At 23.7% G+C, this 21467-nt stretch overlaps 1 protein-coding gene across 1 annotated transcript in view; it reads right to left on the bottom strand.

The window, feature by feature from the left end:
- Positions 1-21467, bottom strand: part of LOC117179888 (general vesicular transport factor p115) — a 45768-nt gene continuing 24301 nt past the window's right edge. Inside the window, exons 6-11 of the mRNA XM_033372077.1 lie at positions 19418-19608; positions 19170-19342; positions 12530-12957; positions 5472-5652; positions 744-931; positions 1-651 (exon numbers count right to left, since the gene is read on the bottom strand). Of these exons, the coding sequence (XP_033227968.1) occupies positions 205-651; positions 744-931; positions 5472-5652; positions 12530-12957; positions 19170-19342; positions 19418-19608 (1608 nt within the window). The 3' untranslated portion in view covers positions 1-204. The remainder of the gene's footprint in view (positions 652-743; positions 932-5471; positions 5653-12529; positions 12958-19169; positions 19343-19417; positions 19609-21467) is intronic.

The following is a 21467-nucleotide window of genomic DNA, read 5'->3' as shown; positions in this document are numbered from 1 at the left end:
GAATTTGTAAGTCTATATCTATAGAAAAAAATAACAGTTTCAACAAATATTTAAAATCAATGACGAATAATTCACAATTTAGAATTTTTGCGAGACAATTCGAAAAATCTGACTGACTAAAAAAACATTGAATTGAGAATGATCGAAGATTAGACTAATTTTCGTAAAACTTATGGTTATCAATTTACAGAATTTTGCAGTGACTCAGACACTGGATTCCGGCTGCTCGTCTGTTTCGAGATCACCGGAACTTTCGTCAGACTCAACTTTTTCTCCTAAAGCTACCAACTTTTCTTTATACAAGGTGATTTTATTGTCTTGATCTGAGAGAAGTTCCAGCAAATCTTCCTGGTCTTTTCTCAATTTTTCGAGCTCTTCAGTTTTCTGCTTTAAAGCCGTTTCAAGTTCCGTCCCGTTTTGACTAATACTTTTCTTTTCATATTCCTCGAGTTTCAACACATAAGCGGACAATCTGCACTCCAAATCTCGCACTTTCGCTTTGTACTTTTCCAATTCTTCGCTCGTTGCTTCGAGATTATTCGACGGAGAAATCGGCTCTTTGCCATTTGAAAAATTAGTCTGAGCTGCTCGTAGAACCAAATTCTGGTCTTTCAAGTGACTCACTGTGGTCTGAAGTTCTAGAACTTGAGCCTAAAAAGTAATATTTAATAGAAAATTCATATTTATGAAGTATTTTTTAAGAAATATTTATTGAACAAATTAAATGCATTTAAAGTATTTACATCGAGTTCTCGCTTTTCCTTCGAGAGTGTTTCGTTGATTTGATTGAGTTTCTGGATTTGTCCGTCCTGTTCTCGAATCAGATCCTTGTATTGTGCGACTAAAGCGGAATCTGCTGGTGACATTGTGGAAGTTTGATCCATGGATCGATGGGAACTGCTTCCGTCAAGAACAGACTTCAAAACTATGGCTGGAATTATAAATAATTTATTATTTCTGAAATAATATAACTATTTAATTAAATTTAAATTATTTACAATTCTACAGATTTGAAAGGCTTTACAGATTTATAGTTTTCAATTTTAATAATTCAACAAAATTTCACAGATTTTAAAGATTACAGAATATTTTGAAAGATTTAATAAATATTTCAAAAAATTTAACAAACGTTTCAAAAAATTTATCGAAATATTTCAAAAATTTTAGAAGATTTATAAGGTACGCAAAATATTCCAAAGATTTCAAAAGACTGAAGAAAAGGTTTGGGAAATTTAAAAATCTTTCACAAGATTTTAGAAAGATTCCAATGATTTCACAAGGATTTAAAAATATTTCAAAACAATTTAACAGCGATTTCAAAAATTTGACAACGATTTTAAAGATTTAAGAAACATTTTGAAAGATTTACCAAAATATTTCAAAAGATTTCGAACATTTCACAAGATATTACCAAATTTTCAAAAGATTTCGAAAATTAAAAAAAAAATCATAAGGTTTTACAAATTCTACAAAGATTTACAAAAGATTTTCAAATATTTCAAACGAGTTTTTTCTCAGAGATTTCAAAACATTTTGCAAGGAAAATGAAATTTTTTAATATTTCATAAGATTTTAGAAAGATTCAAAATATTTCTAAATATTTTAAAATCTCACAAAGATTTTAAAGATTTCAAAAGATTTTACAAAGATTCTAAGTTTTCAAAATATTTCACAAAGCATTCACAACGATTTAAAAAGATTTCACAAAATGTGACAAGATTTCAAAGACTTTTAACAAATCTTTCAAAACATTTAACAAACATTTATACAAAAACTTTCACAGAGATTTCAAGATTTCAGAAATATTTAGAAAGATTTCAAAAGACTGTGTACAAATTTGAAAATAATTTTTAAGGATTTCTAAAGATTTAACAAACATTTTAAAATATTTAAGGGATGATTTCTAAGATTTTTTAGGATTTCAAAGAATTACGAGATTCCAAAGATTTAAAAAGATTTAACAAAGATTTCGAAAATTTCAAAAACATTTCATAAGGTTTTACAGATAGTACAAAAATGTCAAAGGAATTTCAAAAGATATAAAAAAGATTTCAAAGATTCACAACACATTTTAAAATATTTAACAAAGGATTTAAAACATTTGAGAAGATTTGAAAGATATACAAAATATTTAAAATATTACACAACGACTTTGGGATTAAAAAATATTTTGAAAGTATTTCAAAAAATTTAACAAAATTTAAACATTGTTTTTTTAAATTAAACATTTTAGAAGATTTCGACCGATTTTTGTCTCGAAGGTTTCAAAACATTTCACAAAGATTTTACAACAATTTCAAAGTTTTTAGAAAAGTTTTAAACATTTTGAAGGTTTTTAAAATTTTCTCAAGATTGAACAAACATTTTAAAAGATTGATCGAACTGTTTAATGAATTTTAGAAGATTTCAAGGATAATATAATTCCCTATCATGATTTCACAAGGATTTAAAAATATTTCACAAATATTAAAAGGTTTCACAAAATGCCAAAAGATTTCAGACTTCAAATATTTCAAAATATTTCAACAAGATTTTACAAAAATTTGAATGACTTCACAAAGATTTACAGATTTACACAATATTTCACAAATATTAAAAATATTTAACAAAGATTTCAATGATTTACAAAAGATTTCAAAAGATTTCACAGCCATTTTAAAGATTTCACAAGGACTTTGGAGATTTAGAAGGTTTTTAAAGATGTCTAAAGATTCAATAAATATTTTGAAAGCTCTAACGAAATATTTTAAAAATTTTAGAAGATTTTAAAGGTAAAAAGGATTTCATAAGATTTTACAAAGATTATAAAGACTTTAAAAGATTTCAAAAGAGTTTCCAAAGATATAAAAGATTTCACAAATATTTCCAAAGAATTAACAAAGATTTATAAACATTTAACAAACATTTTGAAAGATTTAACAAGGATTTAAAAAAATTTCACAAAGATTTAACAATTTTTTCAAAGGTTTCAAAGATTAAAAAAAAATTCAAAACATTTCGCAAAGATTTAGAAAAGTTTCAAAGATATGACATAAGATTTCTAAGATCTACATACGATTTTAAAAGAAGTCGAAAGATTTCACAAAGATTTAATAAAAACTTCGATAATTTCAAAACATTTCACAAAACTTTAAAAATATTCCAAAGATTTCAAATAATTTTTCAATTTTTAACCAAGATTTCACAAATTTAACAATAATTTCAAATTATTTCAAAGATTTGACCAAGATTTACAAAAGATTAAAAAATCTTTCACAAATATTTAAAAGATTTCACAAAGATATAAAATATTTTAAAAAAATTTTGAGAAGATTAAAAAATTTTCTTTAAGATTTAGAAAAATTTCAAAAGATTTTACAAAGGTATCAAACATTTCTAAATATTTAATAAACACTTCAAAAGATTTTAAAAGATTTTTAAGATCTAGAAAGTATTTACAACGATTTGAAAGATTTCACAAAAACTTACAAAAGGTTTAAAAACATTTCACAAAGATGTAAAAGACTTAGGAGGATTTTAAAAGACCTTACAAAAATTTCAAAACATTTCACAAAGAATTAGAAAGATTTGACAGATTCGTAAAGATTTAATAAACATTTCAAAAGATTTAACGAAACATTTTGACAGATTTCTGAATATTTAATAAACATTTCAAATGATTTCTAAAGGTCTAACAGCAATTTCAAAAGATTTAACGAAATTTTTCAAAAATATTAGAGGATTTCTAAAACCTACATAAGATTTCAAAAGATCTCTAAGATCTACAAAACCTACAAGAAATTTCAAACGACTTTAAAATAGTGCAAAAAAGTCTAACGAAAATAACGATTTTTTAAAAACATTTCATAAACAGGGTGGCCGTTTTAATCTAAGAAAAAAATTCCCGGTTTTTTCCTGGTCCGCAAACATTCTTCACGGCCAATGAAATTTAAAAAATCAAGCTATATTCTAAACATTTTTCCATATGAAGTAATAAACAATAAACAACAAATTAAAGCATTCAAAGTGGAACCTTTCAATTCCAAACTCTTAAAATTGAAGTTTAAAACTTTTTCAATTAAAAAATTGTGCATCCAAGTGCTCAAAAATTTACAAGTACAAAATGGAAGGTACTAACACTTTTCAAATAAACAATACTGAATGAAATGTAAATAAACTGAAAAAAATTGAACTTTGATAAATTATAGAGTTCAAAGATTCAGATTGAGTTCCAAAAATATAAATCCACGTTAAAATTTTCAATAGTCTAAATTAAAGAATCAAACAATCAACTTTAACAATTTTCAAAATTATATTATTTTAAGTAATTTTAAGCTTAAACATTAAAAACTGAAAAATAATTTTTTTAACTTAACAGTTCTTAAATTAGAAGTTAAATTATTTTTATTTTCAAAAGTCTCGGCATCCTTTAAAAGCTTTAAAATTTTATTAAAAAATCTTGAGAAACCTAGAAGTAGTTTTAAATTTTTCCAAATTCAAACTAATTTAAAAATTTTTTGTCAGAACTTTTAAATATATTTCAAAATATATTAAATTTTTTTTAACACTTTTAGAAAATCCTGCAAATTAAAAAAAAAAATTTGAATTTGAATTTATAAATAATAATAAAACACTTATTATTTGTAAAAATATTAGAGTAATTTTAAGAGATATTTAGAAGTTTTAAAAAGATTTGAATTAAATTTAGAAATTGAAATAATTTCAAATACTTAAAGCCAAATTTAAAATAAAATGTAGTTTTTTGCAGATTTCAACAAAAAATGTAGAATTTTTAAAATAATTGTGAAAGACTTCAAAAGAATAAAAATTTTCTTAAGATTCTTAGAAAAATTGAAAATGATTTTTCACTTTCAAAAATTATTGTAACATTTATATTTAAAGTTAATAAAATAATACTGTTTGTTATCAGAAATGTTCAACTTCAAATGCTTTTAATTTTTAATTGTTTAAATCCTCAAAACTGCACTTTAATTATTTTAGAAACTGTTAAAATCGAACTTGGGCAGATTTTTCTTCTGAAAATTTCCGGTTTCCCGGTCCGGCGGCAATCCTGTTTTTTATTTAAAAATCTTCGATTTCCAAAACTTCTAATTTTGTAGGCCTTTAAAATTGCATTTTAAAATTCATTAAATTAAAATATATGCTTAAAAATTAAAAATCTAAAATGTAACATTTTTAAAGTGAAAGCTTTTAGAATCAAGCGTTCTAAACTAAATAACATAATGATTTATACAAATCATAATTTAAACAAATTATTAACAAAACGGTTGAAATCAAAGTTGGATAAAAATTTTGTAAAATTCCCGGCCAAAAAATAAATTCTGTTCACAAAGAATTAAAAAATGTCACAAAATTTTTTAAAGATTTTACAAAAATTTCGAAAAGTTTAACAAATATTTCAAAAGATTTCACAAAGTAACAACTTTTCTATTAGAAGCCTGTGAAAATGCAATAATTCCAAAATAGATTACCTTCTAAGTTTTTGAGCAGTCTACAAAATTCGTGATCCAGGTAAAGTTCAGCAGAATTTTTTGCCGAGGATTGTGGATGTTTTAAAGTCCTGGAATAAATTTCATGCCTCGAAATCCCTCCAATTGCATTTTGAAACCTTTCTAATCCTATTCTGTTTTCCACTAAGCTGCACAATTTCTCCTGAAAGATTAAAAAAAAAAGTGTTGAAAAACTGGAACTGGCTTCAAATTTCATTTTTTTTCTTCAGTTTTCCAAATCATGGAAATAAAAAATTTCCAACTTTCATACTTGAAAAAAAAATTTGAATTTAAATACTAAATACGAAACTGCGTCATTAAAGCATTTCAAAAATTAGAAATTTTCTAAATTTTAGTTAAATCATTTTTAATTCATCAAATAATTTAAAAATACTTTTTTGAAACTTAGGGATCTTTTTTATTTCCTAAAAAAGCTTATATATATTTTAAACGTTTTTACGGCATTTTAAGAAATTGCACGAGAGTTAATTAAGGAATTTAATATTATTTTAAAGATTTCAAAGGCTTTTTAGAGATTAAAGCAAACTTTATGGGATTTTAAAAAGAAATTCGTAAACTACATAAGAATTTTGAAAGAGTTCGAAGGATTTAAAAGGTTTTGGGATATTTTTAATTTAACGAAAATTTCGAAAAAATTAACAAAATATTTCAAAGATCTGCATAAGATTTCAAACGATTTCAAAAGAGTTGATAAAGTCTTAATAAAAATTTCGAAAATTTCAAAACATTTCGTAAGATTTTACAAATATTCCAAAGATTTCACAAAGATTACAAAAAATTCCAAATTATTTCTATATATTTCAAAAAGATTTCTAAAATTTGAAAACTTTTAATAATTTTTACAAATATTCCAAATATTTCATAAAGATTGCAAAATATTTCAAATAATTTCTATAGATGTAACAAACATTTCAAAAGATTTAACAAAAATTTAGAATTAGAAAGATGTCAAAGGATTTTACAAAAAAAAAAATAATTTTTTTTTAAAGATTTAAAAAACACTTCAAAATATTCAACGAAAAACTTCAAAGATTTTAGAAGATTTCAAAGGATTAGAGAGATTTCTAAGGATTTTTAAATTTTGAGAAGATCTTCAAATATTTTTGATAAAAAGTAGTAGTGTTCTTAAATTAAAATAGTGGAACTAAATCGTTAAAAATTAATAGTTTTCAAATTATGCATCACGCTTTTTAAAATTCATTATGTTAATAATTCTAATTCCCTTTTTTAAGAATATCTCTTTTTCTCATGTTTTCCAGAACATTCCCTTTTTTCGATTTTTGAATTAAATTTTTGTTTCGTTTAGAAGTTCTATTTGGTTGAAAATTTAATTATTTTTTTTTAAAAATGCAACTTATCGTTTTTAGTTGAAAATTGAACTCAGTTAAAATTTGAACTACTTTGTAAAAAAGCAATCTTTTTTAGTTGAAAGTTCAACTATTTGATCACATCTTTTTATTTTTAGTTAACAATTCATGCATTTTGTTGAAAATTTATGCTTTTTGGTCGAAACTTAATCTTCTTAGTTAAAAGTTACTCTTTTTCTTTGAAAATTCTTCTCTTTCATTTTTTCAGTTTGAAAATGAATTCATCTTTTTGGTTAGAAAACAATTTTTCGGTTGAAAATCTAACTAATTTTTTTAATCATTTTTCTTTTCTTGAAAAACTGATAATTTTAGAAGAAAATTTGACTGTGTTTAAAAGCTGATTTTTTTGTTGAAAATTATTCTTCTTGTTTGAAAATTAATTAATTTTGGTTAATAATTCATTTCTTTTGTTAAAAACGTAATCTTTTTAAAAATATTTTTTTTGTTAAATTAAATTTTTTAATTGAAAACTCGACTTTTTGGTAAAAAATTAATATTTTTGTCAGAAAAATCACCGCTATGATCTCTTTTTCTTGGTTCAACATTATTTTTTAAACTGAAAAGTTTATCCTTTTAGTTGTAAATTCATTTCTTTGGATTAAAATTTATTTTATTGTAATTTAATTTTTGAACTTAAGAATTATTTATTTAAAATTCACTTTTTTTTAATTCAACTGCATTTTATAAAATATTACTTTATTTTAGGCAGGTATTTATTAAAATGTCGATGTTTTGAGACCCACTGAATCCGAAAAACGGGTTTTTACGTATGTGTCTGTCAGTCTATTTGTCTGTGGATGGTTTTTATGTTAGCACGATAACTTTCGAAAGAATTGACCGATTGGATTTTCCTTTGGTAAATTCTTTTACTATCTTAAAATAAATGTCGATTTCGTGAGACAGCCATTTTGGATAAAAATTCAAAAAGTGAGCACATTTTTAATTTTTTTGAGACCACTTTTTTCAAAATTCAAAAATTTTCTCTACGGATATTCATAGCATTTGAAAAGACAAATAATTGATCTTAATGACTTTTTTGATAAAAGCAAAATTTACCAGAGTTATAGCATTTACAAAATTCCGAAAAACACAGTAAAATAAACATTTTAAGCCAAATAAAGCACGATATGAAAAAAAGTCAAGAGAAGAAAAATGCATATTGGGAAGAAAAATGACTTGTTTGGTTCAGAATAACGTACAGCCCACAAATCTTCACCGATTTCGACAAAAAAAATAATTGGAAAAAAAGTTAATAGGAATTCTAAGAGTTGTCCAGCCTGATTTTTGAATTAGGTTTTTAATTTTTTATAAATAAACAAATATGAAGAAATGCTTGAAATCACTTAATTTGCATAAAATAGCATTAGTTAAAGATATTCCAAGATTATACAGTATACAAAAAAAAATTTGTTATCAAAAAATTATTTGTTGAAACATTTTTTTCTACGATTTTCCATAAATACACGATTTTTCAAATTTTGCTGCAAGAAATTGGAATCCAAACAATATTATATAAAAAAAATTCTCTTATGATTATAATTGTTTATATTATAAAAAAAATTTTTGTACAAATGCAGTAATAAGGCATTTTTCGACAGAAATATTCGTTTTTTTCTATGCCAATTTTTTCAATTAAGAAATTTATGATAATATAAGCAAAATTCATAATTTTTTAATAAATTTTATGATTTTTTAAAACAGATTTAATAAACGAATGCATTATTGGGGCATCTGTAAACGAAAAAATTCGTTTTTTTTTTCGATTTCAGTCTTTTCAATTGGGAAGTTCATGATGATTTCAACGAAATTCATAATTGGTTGATAAATTTTATAATTAAAAAAAAGTTTTAATAAACAAATGCATTATTCGAGCCTCTGTAGATGAAAAATATATTTTTTTCGATATCCTAATTAAAACTGTTGACATAGAAAAAAAACTAATTTTTCTGTAGACAAATGTCTGATTAATGCATTTGTTCATCAAATTTGTTTAAATAAATAATAAGATTTATCAACTTATTATGAATATTGCTGAAATTCTCATCAAGTTCCCATCTGAAAAGACTGGAATTGAAAAAACCGAATTTTTCTGCTGACAAATGCCTGAATAATGCATTTGTTCATAAAATTTGTTTATAATATAAAGAATTATAATCTTAAATAAATATTGTTTAATTTCATATAATTTTCATTCAAATTTCTTGCTATATAAATAGAAAGAAAGAATGATTATGGAAAATCATAGAAAACATTATTTCAACAAACAATTTGTTTATAAAAGTTTTTGTTGTTTAATAATATATATATATATATATTATTGAGCGCAAAGCGCGAGAACCAACAGTCGCGCGCTCGGTGCACTATAAGAGGATTTTTTTAAACTGAAAATGTAACACCAAATTGAATATTCCATAATTTTCGTTAAAAATTCATCTCTGGTTGAGCATTAATTTTTTTAACTAAAAATGTTAACTTCCATTTTTGCCTGGAAAATTGTCCTTTTTAGTTGAAAAATCGTATTTTTTGGTAGAAAATTAATCTTTGGCTGAAAATTCAACTATTCTAGTTAAAAAATCATCTTTTTAGTTCAAAATTCATCTATCAGATTAAAAATTGATCCCTTTAAGTTGAAAATTAATCTTTTAGTTTAAAAATAAAAAACTTTTAGTTGAAATCATCATAATTTTAGTTAAAAAATCCATCCTTGTGGCTTAAAATTCAACTATTTCATTTAAGATTCATAGTTTTAGTAGAAAATTCATGAGTTTGGTTAGAAATTAAGTTTTTTTACATGAACCTTTTTTTTTTTTAGTTTGAAATTCAACTATTTCGTTGAAAATTTATGTATTTCATCAAAGAATCGTCTTTTTTTTTGGTAAAAATTAATCTTCTTGTTAGAATTTTCATCTTTTTGGTTGAAAATTCAAGTGTTCCAGTTAAATATTCATAATTTTTGTTGAAAATTAATCTTTTTGATTAAAAATAAAACTCCTTCGCTGAAAGTTAAACGCTTTTGTTAAAAATTCATCTATTCCGGTTGAAGATTTATAATTTTAGTTGAAAATTCATCACTCCTTGAAAATTAGTTTTTGTTTTTGTCGAAAATTAACTTTTTAACTAAAAACTTAACTATTAAATTTTTTGTTACAAGATTATTATCTTTTTGATTGAAAATTCGTATTTTTGGCAAAAATTAATCTTCATAGTTGAAAATTTAACTTTTTGGTTAAAAATTAAATTATTCTAGTTAAAGATTTATCATTTTAGTTAAAAATTCATCTTTTTAGTTCAAAATTCAACTATTTGGTTCAAAATTTGTGTCTGTTGGTTGAATTCAAATAGTTAAAAATTCTTTTTTCCGACTTGAAAATTTAATTGTTTTTCAGAAAATACCTTTTTTTATTGAAAATTCATCTCTTCGCAGATATCATTTTTTTGATAAAAAATGAAACTCTTTGGTTTAAAATTCAACTATTTTAGTAGAACATTTCACTATTTCATTAAAAATTAAACTATTTATTTGAAAAATTAAGTAATTGGTTCATTTTAACTGGTATAAAATTAATTTTTTTGTTAAAAAATAATTTTTTAAACTAAAAATAACTTCCGTTTTTCGTCAAAACTTATTATTTTTAATTGAAAATTCAACTATTTGATTGGAAATTTAAATATTTTTGTAGAAAATTTGCATTTTATTTAAGAAAGATGAAATCTTTTATAAATGGAATGAAATAGTTATTTCAAATATAAATTTACAAATTTATTAATTTATTTTTAAAAAAAGAAAGTATTTTCTACCATAAAAGATCGCTTTTAAAAAAATAATTGAATTTTCAAACAAAAAATTTGACTTTTTAGAAAAAAATTAATTTTCCACGAAACTGATGCAATTTTACACATCAAAAATGAAATTTTAAACCCGGAGATTTTTGTTTTTTTGCCCAAAAAGGAAAATCTTCAACTGAAAAAGATCAATCTTAAAATAGGCTTTTCCACTAAACAATTACAAAATTTTGTTAAAAGAGATGAATTTTCAAACTAAAAATATAAATATTTCAAAAAAAAAAAAAAGACTTCTTAACAAACTGACTTAACCAAAAAGTGGCGTTTTCATAAAAAAATGATATTTCTACTGAAACAGATAATTTTCGAAATCAAAAAGATATTAAAAAAGATTTCAGTTGACTTTTTACTATCAAAATATTCATTTTTAATCATAGAAGATGAATTTGTAACCAACAAAGTTGACTTTCTGACCAAAAATGATGACTTTTTAAAAAAATTGTTGAATTCTCTACCAAACAGTTGAATTTTTTTCTAAAACAGCTAGCATTTTTCTCAAAACAGATCAACTGTATTTAAAAAATTTGTTGGAATAATTGAATTTTCATTGAAAAAAGGTTTCAGTTGACTTTTCAAGTTCAAAATATGAATTTTTTACTAACAAAAAAGTTTCTAAGAACAAGAGAAACTTTCGTAAAAGAGTTGAATTTTCAAACGAAAAGTTGCATTTTATTTAAGAAAGATGAAATCTTTTATAAATGGAATGAAATAGTTATTTCAAATATAAATTTACAAATTTATTAATTTATTTACAAAAAAGAAAGTATTTTCTACCATAAAAGATCGCTTTTAAAAAAATAATTGAATTTTCAAACAAAAAATTTGACTTTTTAGAAAAAAATTAATTTCCCACGAAACTGATGCAATTTTACACATCAAAAATGAAATTTTAAACCCGGAAATTTTGGTTTTTTTGCCCAAAAAGGAAAATCTTCAACTGAAAAAGATCAATCTTAAAATAGGCTTTTCCACTAAACAATTACAAAATTTTGATTAAAGAGATGAATTTTCAAACTAAAAATATAAATATTTCAAAAAAAAAATGACTTCTTAACAAACTGACTTAACCAAAAAGTGGCGTTTTCATAAAAAAATGATATTTCTACTGAAACAGATAATTTTCGAAATCAAAAAAATATTAAAAAAGATTTCAGTTGACTTTTTACTATCAAAATATTCATTTTTAATCATAGAAGATGAATTTGTAACCAACAAGGTTGACTTTCTGACAAAAAATGATGACTTTTTAAAAAAATTGTTGAATTCTCTACCAAACAGTTGAATTTTTGTCTAAAACAGCTAGCATTTTTCTCAAAACAGATCAACTGTATTTAAAAATTTTTTGGAATAATTGAATTTTCATTGAAAAAAGGTTTCAGTTGACTTTTCAAGTTCAAAATATGAATTTTCAAACGAAAAGTTGCATTTTATTTAAGAAAGATGAAATCTCATATAAATGGAATGAAATAGTTATTTCAAATATAAATTTACAAATTTATTAATTTATTTTTTTAAAAAAGAAAGTAGTTTCTACTATAAAAGATCGCTTTTAAATAAATAATTGAATTTTCAAACTAAAAAGTTAAATTCCAAAGAAGAAAGTATCATAGTTTATATTTCAATCATAAAGATGAAATTAAAAAAAAATGTAATCCAAAAAGGCGAATTTTCAGGAAACAAAGATTTTTTCGCATTGTCAGAAACTTTCTTGAGCAACAGGTCCGTGGCTATGATGTATAGAATAACCGGATTTACCCGAGTAAAACTTTAATATAAACACAAATAATAATAGATAAATTAATAAATTACCTTCGTGTAATTAGGATCACTATCGTCATTGAAATGAACGCAAATTCCGATAAGGAAGGCGCACATATTTTGAAGAAGAGATTCCTGCAAGTCGTCGTTGCTTTCATGAGACGAGAGAAACGCCGTCAGATAAGCAATTGAGGAATCAATTCCGAGGAATGTTTTAACAGCCACTGGACTGTAAGAGGTCCAAGTGCATAAGAGAATGAGAAGACCGAGTTTCGATTGAGTTTGGTTGCTCTGCTGAAGCAACATGACACACTGTTGCATCAATTTTACGGGAGGTTTTCCAATGTTGGTGGCTAAAAGAACTTTTAAAAGTTGCTCTTTCTGAGTTGCATTTTCGATTAATGCATGAGAAAGCAGCACGGCTGAGAACCAATTTGAGAGAGGATCTGAAGAGAAGAGTCCACCACATAACAATTGGCCTGAAAGAATTCAATTCAAAAATTTATATTTAGAAATAAAAATAATTCGTCAATTCAGGGCGTCTACTCACCTGGAAAAATCTGGAAATGTCAATTTGTTTTAAAGAATTGAAGTATGAAATTAAATAAAGGAGTTTTTTTTCATTTGTAAAAGTAAATTTCAAAGTGCTGGATTTATATTAATTTAAATCAAACGTCTTTTTATCATATTAAGTGATCTCAGGAAAATAAAATTGATAAAATCTATACTAATTATGCATTTAATTTTAAGTAACAAGGGAAATATTTAAAAAAAAATGTTTTTAGTATTACTGATTTGTTATTAATATTATTCATTTCTATATGGAAAATTAACTTTATTTTCTGAGTAAAATTTCCAATGTTTTAACCCGTTATTTTAAAAGTATTGAAAATGAACTTCAATATTTATTTAAACTATTATTATTTAGTCTAAAAATTATTATAATTCCTATTTATCACATGGTTTAGAGCCTTTTCTCTATTTCTTTCTTTCCCCCTTTTCCCGTTTTCCCCATTTAAATACGAACTGAATTAATAGATGACAATAAGAAATTATTAGAGAAATAATAAAATATTAATATATTCTTAGTTGAAAATTCATATCTTTTGTTTAAAAATTGTATTACTTGGTTCAAAATTAAATTACTTTGTTGAAAGTTCCAAAATTTGGTTAAAACTTAATTCTTTTTGGGGAAAAATTCAACTGTTTGTGTTGAAAATTTAACGATTTTGAAAGAAACGTCAACTATTTCGTTAAAAATTAACTTTTTTTATTAATTCTTGTTTTTGAGTTAAAAATTAAATTGCTTTGTAGATAATACCTCTTTTTTGTTTGAAAATTCATCTTTTCGTATTAAAAATCTTCTTTTTTTTGTAAAAAATGCAACTGTTGGGTAAAATTTAAATATTTTGTGGAAAATTCATCTACTTTATTGGAAATTCGTCTTTTTAGGTATAGAAAATAAATCTTCTTTTTTTAAAAATTCATCTTTTCGGCTGCGGAGTCAACTATTTTGTTCAAAAAATTTTTTTGTTGATTTTAACTGGTAGGAAATTCTTTTTTATTAGAAAATTCTACTATTTGGTATCGGGTGGAAAATTCATCTATTTTGTTTGAAAATTCGTCTTTTTGGGTAAAAAATAAATGTTATTTTTTGAAAATTCATACTTTTGTATGCAGATTTAACTATTTTGTTAAAAATTCACATTTTTTGGTAAAATTCAATTATTTGCAAATTTTTTTATTTTTTAACTTCATTCTTAAGCTGAATAATAATTTTCGTTGAAAAGTTATATTTTTAGTTGAAAATTAAACTACTTATTTGAAAGTTGAATAACTTTGTTAAAATTTCTTTTTTTTGTTTATCCTTTTTGATTCAAAATTCAACTGCTTTGGTGTAAATTTTAAGTATTTCGGAAGAAATGCCAGCTATTTTGTTACAAATTAATTTTTTTTTTTGAAAATTCAAATTTGTTTAGTAGAAACTTTAACTGATCTGTAGAAAATTAATCTTTTTTGTTGAAGAGGCAACTGTTTGGTTCAAAATTATTATTTTTTGGTTGACGATTCAACTATATGATTGAAAATTAACTTTTTTGTTTAAAAAGTAATATTTTTGGGTTAAAAATTCAATTGCTTTGTAGAAAATTCGTCTTTTTGGCTTTAAATTTCAACATAAGTAGAGCATTTAAATTCAAATTTAACTTCCACGCTACTTCAATTATTATGCTTTAACTTTAGAGTTACACAGCAGAGGCATGTAAAATTGTATATCAGTAAAAATTAACTTTTAATTTTATGAAAATAATATCAGCGAATTACTCAATCATTGGAAAAAACCGATATTTCACTCACTGCCTTCATTTTGTTTAAAAAAATCGAAGATCAAAAAATCAATGAATTTGAAAAGCTCAGACATTTTTTGCATTTTTGTGCATATTTTCGACAGTAAAAAATTCCTTCTCTCTGTATTTTTTGATTGCAAAAAAATTGCTTAAAAAAACATTTTTTTAAATCTGGTAATTATTAATTGTAAATCAAGATTTTCCGTTTTTTAACCATTTAATCGTTTGGAGCATGTCCGAAAATAGCAGGAAAAAATATTTCACAATAAATTCTTTGTCTTTTTTATGAAATTATTGAAGCTCAACGTAAGAAAGGAATTTCTGCGTTTTAGGACTTAATGGATTAAATTATTAGGTTGCAAATTCAACTGTTTGTTTGAAAGTTATATTTTTGGTTGAAAATTCATATCTTTGTATTAAAAAAATTAATCTGTTTTGGTTCAGGATTCTCTGGTTGATTTTCTTGTTAGAAAATTTATTAAATGGTTTAATTAGGAAATTAAAATGAATTAATTTAATTAAAATATGGTTAAAAAATGCATCTGCTTGGTTGAAAAATAATATGTTTTGGTTGAAGATTCAATTACTTTATTGAAGAGTAAACTATTTAGTTGAAAATTCATATTTTTGGGTTAAAAATTCAACTGTTTTGTAGTAAATTCGTCTTTATGACATTAAGTTTAATTAAAATGAACTTTTTAAATGGAAAATTCGTATTTTCATTTTAAGATTTGTGTATTTCGAAAATTAATCTGTTTTGGTTGAGAATTGAACTATTTTGTTTAAAATGAAACTATTTGGTTTAAAATTAACTTTTATTTTAAACATTCATATTTTCTTAGTTAAAAATTCAGCTGTTTTATGGAAGATTCGACTTTTTTGGGCTTAAAAATTCAACATATTGGTTTAAAATTAACTTTTTTGTTGAAAATTCATATTTTCGGGTTAAAAATACCATTGTTTGGTTAGAAAATATTCTTTTTTGGTTTAGAATTAGACTGCTTTATTGAAATTTTGTCTTTTTACGATTCAATTCAGCTGTTTTTTAATTAAAATTAAAATTGGTTTTTGTTAAAATATCAAGTATTGCTTTTTTCGTTGAAAACTATCTTTTTGGGTAAAAAAGCAACCACTTTGATAGATAGTTGAACTACTTTGTTGAAAAATGTATTTTTTCATTAAATATTCCTCATTTTAGTTTAAAATTTATCTCCTTGATGGAGAATTGAACTATTTTGTTGAAAAATCGTCATTCGTTAAAAATTATTCTTTTTGATTGAAGTTATGTATTGAAAAATATTTAATATTTTGGTAGAAAAGTCCATTATTTAGTTGATATTAAACCTTTTCATGGACAATTAATTTTTTGGTTTAAAAATATAACTGATATGAAAAAAAAATTTCCTTTTTGGTTCAAAACTCAACTGTCTGTTAAAAATTTAACTATTTTGAACATTAACATTAAAATTTTAACAAGAATTTTATATTTAAAGGAAGTTTTTCCCCTTGTTTCGTGAAAAATCTCCCTATTTCTTTTGTCCAGGGAGAGTTAGAGTATTAATTTGCCCCACTATGAAATATAATGATTACATTCATCAGATCGTTTGAATTTTCCTAAAAATCTACCTGAAATTTTTGTAATATAACTGATGTCTTTGTGAAATCTTTTTAATCTTTCCGAAATTTTGTCCAAATATTTTCAATATTTATCAAATTTTTAAAATCCTTGGGAAATCACTAAAATCTTTGCCGAATATTCTTTACAAAATATTTCAAATATTTTATAAATCTTTGACAATGTTTTTCAAATTATTGAAATATTTAGAAAATCATTGAAATCTTTTCAATCTTTGGGAAATCATTGAAGTCTTCATAAAATATTTAAATTATTTACAAAATTCGTGAAATTATTTAAATTTTTGTGAAATCTTTGCGAAATATTCGAAACTGTTGTGCAATTTTTGATATCTTTGGAAAAACATTGACGCCTTTGTAACATCTTTTAAATATATCGAAAATATTTGCGAAATATGTAAAAACTTGATGAAATCTTTTAAAAATGATTGAAATATTTGTCAAATTTTTGCGAAAAATTTGGTAATATTTGTGAAATTATTGAAACCTTTGTGAAACCATTACGAAATATTTGAAATATTTGTACAATTATTGAAATCTTTAGGAAATCGTTGCTGTCCTTGTAAAATGTTTCAAATCTATCCAAAATCTTTGCGAAATATTCGAAAATTGTTGTGCAATTTTTGATATCTTTGGAAAAACATTGATGTCTTTGTAAAATCTTTTAAATGTATCGAAAATCTTTGCGAAATATTTAAAATCTTTGAATTCTGTAAGAAATTGTTAAAATATTTGTCAAATCTTTGGGAAATATTTGCAATATTTTTTTAATATTTTGTAATATTTGTGAAATCTCTACGAAATATTGGGCATTATTTGTGAAATTATTGAAATCTTTGAAAAATCATTTCAGTCTATAAAATCTTTTAAATCTTCCCAAATCTCTGCGAAATTTTTGACATCTTTTGGAATTTTTGAAACATTTGTGAAACTATTGAAATCGTCGCGAAATCATTGAAATTTTTGTGGAATCTTTGAAATTTTTGAAATTTTTTATGAAATAATTAAAGTCTTTGTGAAATTTTTTTAATCCACCCGAAATCTTTGAGATAACATTAAAATCTTTTTAAAATCTTTCAGAAATCTGTGAAATATTAAATATATTTGTTAACATTTGTTAATATTTGTGAAATCTTTGAAACATTTAAGAAATCATTGAGATATTTGTTAAATCTTTGCGAAATATTTGGTGATATTTGTGAAATTATTGAAATCTTTGTGAAACCTATACGAAATATTTAGTATGATTTATAAAATTATTGAAATCTTTGAGAAATCATTGATGCCGTCGTAAAATATTTTAAATCTATCCGAAATCTTTGCGAAATATTTGAAAGCTTTGTAAAATTTTGGAAATCTTCAAGAAGTCATTGAAATATTTGTTAAACCTTTGCGAAATATTTTTAAAATATTTTAAAAATATTTTGTGATATTTGTAAAATTATTGAAATCGTTGTGAAATCATTGCAATTATTCTCTAATCTTTGAAATATATCGGAAATTTTAATGAAATAATTACAGTCTTTGTGAAATTTTTTTAATCTATCCGAAAAATTTGAAATCTTTGAGATAACATTAAAATGTTAGTAAAATCTTTCACAAATCCGAGACTTATTAAATATATTTTTTTAATATTTGTCAATATTTGTTAAATCTTTGCGAAATAATTAGTAATAATCGTGAAATTATTGAAATCTCTGTGAAACCTTTAAGAAATATTTAGTATGATTTATAAAATTATTGAGATTCTTGGGGAAATCATTGATGTTGTTGTAAAATATTTTAAATCTATCCGAAATCTTTGCGAAATATTTTTAATATTTTAAAAATATTTTGTAATATTTGTAAATTATTGAAATCGGTGTGAAATTATTGCAATTTTTGTCCAATCTTTGGAATATATCGGAAATTTTTATGAAATAATTAAAGTCTTTGTGAAATTTTTTTAATCTATCCGAAAAAATTGAAATCTTTGAGATAACATTAAAATGTTTGTAAAATCTTTCACAAATCCGAGAATTATTAAATATATTTTTTGATATTTGTTAATATTTGTGAAATCCTTGAAATATTTGTTAAATCTTTGCGAAATAATTAGTAATAATCGTGAAATTATTGAAATCTCTGTGAAACCTTTAAGAAATATTTAGCATGATTTATAAAATTATTGAGATTCTTGGGGAAATCATTGATGTTGTTGTAAAATATTTTAAATCTATCCGAAATCTTTGCGAAATATTTTTAATATTTTAAAAATATTTTGTAATATTTGTAATTTATTGAAATCGGTGTGAAATTATTGCAATTTTTGTCCAATCTCTGAAATATATCGGAAATGTTTATGAAATAATTAAAGTCTTCATGAAATCTTTGAGAAATCATTGAAATTTTTGTTAAATCTTCGTAAAATCTTTCTGAAGTCTTCAGAAATCTGCGAAATATTAAATATATTATTTTAATGTCTGGTAATATTTGTGAAATTATTGAAAACTTTGGGTAACCATTGAAGTCTTTATAAAATTTGCAAAACATATCGAAAATCTTTGCCCAACATTCTAAAACTTTGTGAAATCTTTGAAATATTTGGTAATAATATTTGTGAAATTTTTGAAATACTTGTGAAATAATATAATATAATCTAGAGAAAAAAAAGGGCTCCACGGCTTCTGAAGTAGACAGCCTGAAACTGTTAAATGTAATAATTTTCAAACCTGTCGTTAAGGATGGCGTTTCGTTACCCTGAGGTAAAAATGTTTGTACAAGCTGCGCCTGGCCTATTTCGTTTTTGTAAAGAAAACATTGGAAGCAGTAGAGAACAGCACATCTCAAAAGGAAAGGTTGTTTCTCGTTCACCATCGACATCAGAAGAACGACTATCGCCGGTCTGAAATTCAATAATTTATTAATGCTTCCTAGAGAAGCAGCATCTCTTAGCTGGGATAATTGAGCAAATGTTTACTTGGGAGGACTGCAGGGAGCCATTACATTAGCTAGGAATTCTTGATTGCTCGTATTTCCTCTGATAACTTCTGCAACTGCGCTAATCGCTTCGGTTAATACGTCTGCCGGAACTCCCATCGACATTAGAATATCGCAGAGAGCTTGCAGCAAGCCACACGCTTTCATACTTCTCTGACAAGCAGCGACTGACTAAACAGAACAATACTTTCCTGAGTTACACTGAGTCTTCATTCAAATTCGAAATAATCATTATTGTACTAGCAACATCAATTTTTTAATACTAGGATCAAAATTACAAATAAATTATTGAAAAAGGATCAAAAACGGAAAAATAAATTTCTTATCGCTGAAATTTCATATATTTAAAAAATATAAATGATTGCTTATTAAAATAAATATAAATGTAAATTATATCAGATTGTATGAATGAAAATAATCAGTTTATAGGTTTTATTTAATTATTCAGCACCTATTCATAAACTACGTCAGGTAATTTTTTTAACTTCTTCTATCCTCTCCATGGGGTTGTCCATAAATTACGTTAACAATTTTGAGGACATGCATAAATTACGCAAGTTTTTTTCTGAAATTTTGAATCACGTAAACCGTTCGTTCGGGTCCGTAATTTTTTAATGTTTCTTATCGAAAAAGCGAATATTTAACAAGAGTGGTATATGATGATCTACAAAATAGTTGAATTTTTAACCAACAATATAAACTTTCGATCAAGAAGGCTAATTTTATACTAAAAATGACGAATGCTCAATTAAACATATACATTTTTAAACGATTAGTGGAGTTTCAAAAATAAAAAGATAAATTATTAACAAATTTTATTTCAGAAAGAAAAAATAATTTTCAATAAAAGCAATTAATTTTCTACAAAAAAGTTGATTTTTAATAAAGAAGTTGAAATTTTTCCCTTCCATAGTTGCATTTTCAAACCAAGAAGGATTTCTCAGCCAGTAAATAAAATAAATTTTATACAAAATTTGGAATTTTCGAGCCAAAAATATGATATGCCTACAACAAAGTTGAATTTTCAAAAACAAAAAGTTGAATTTTTTACTAAGAAAATTAATTTTATACTAAAAAGACAAATTCTCAAACACCTATATTTTCAACCAATTAGGTGAATTTTAAAGCGAAAAAATCATTATTAACGAAAAATGTCACAAATAAATTTTATTTCATAAAAAAAATTTTTAATAAAAACAACTAATCTTCTACAAGAAAGTTGAAATTTTTACCTAAGTATACATTTCCCAAAACAAACAGATGAAATTTCAGCAAGAAAATCGCATTTTCAATCAAGAGAGACAATCAATTTCATCCAAAATGTTGAATTTTGAAGCAAAAAATATAAAGTATCTACAAAACATTTGATTTTTTAAACCAAAAAGAGGAATTCTCAACCGAAAATATTAATTTTACATGAAAATTGACTAATTCTCAATCAAACACATATATTTTTAACGAATTAGTTAAATGTTAAAATTGAAAACAAAAATCAATTTTAACCAAAAGTGGAACACTTAAATTTATTTTAGAAAAAAACAAATTTCAATCAAAACAACTGAATTTCTACAAAACCATTAATTTTGTTACAAAATAGTTGAATTTTTTATATTGATTTTTCAAAACACATGACCTTTTAGCAAGAAAGTGGCATTTTTGAACAAGAAAGATTTTTCAGTCAAGAAAGACAATAAATTTCATCCAAAATATTGAATTTTGAAGCAAAAAATACGATGTTTCTACAAAATATTTGAATTTTCAAACCAAAAAGAGGAATTCTCAACCGAAAATATTAATTTTATAGGAAAAATGAATAATTCTCAAACACATATATTTTTAACGAATTAATTAAATGTTAAAATTGAGAACAAATATCAATTTTAACCAAAAGTGGAACACTTAAATTTTCTTTTAAAAAAAATTTCAATAAAAACAACTGAATTTCTACAAAATCATTAATTTTGTTACAAAATAGTTGAATTTTTTATATTGATTTTTCAAAACACATGACCTTTTAGCAAGAAAGTGGC

The sequence above is a fragment of the Belonocnema kinseyi genome, chromosome 9 (genome assembly GCF_010883055.1).
Source record: "Belonocnema kinseyi isolate 2016_QV_RU_SX_M_011 chromosome 9, B_treatae_v1, whole genome shotgun sequence".
In the NCBI taxonomy this organism is placed as follows: domain Eukaryota; kingdom Metazoa; phylum Arthropoda; class Insecta; order Hymenoptera; family Cynipidae; genus Belonocnema; species Belonocnema kinseyi.
This window is presented reverse-complemented; position numbering and strand designations above follow the sequence as displayed.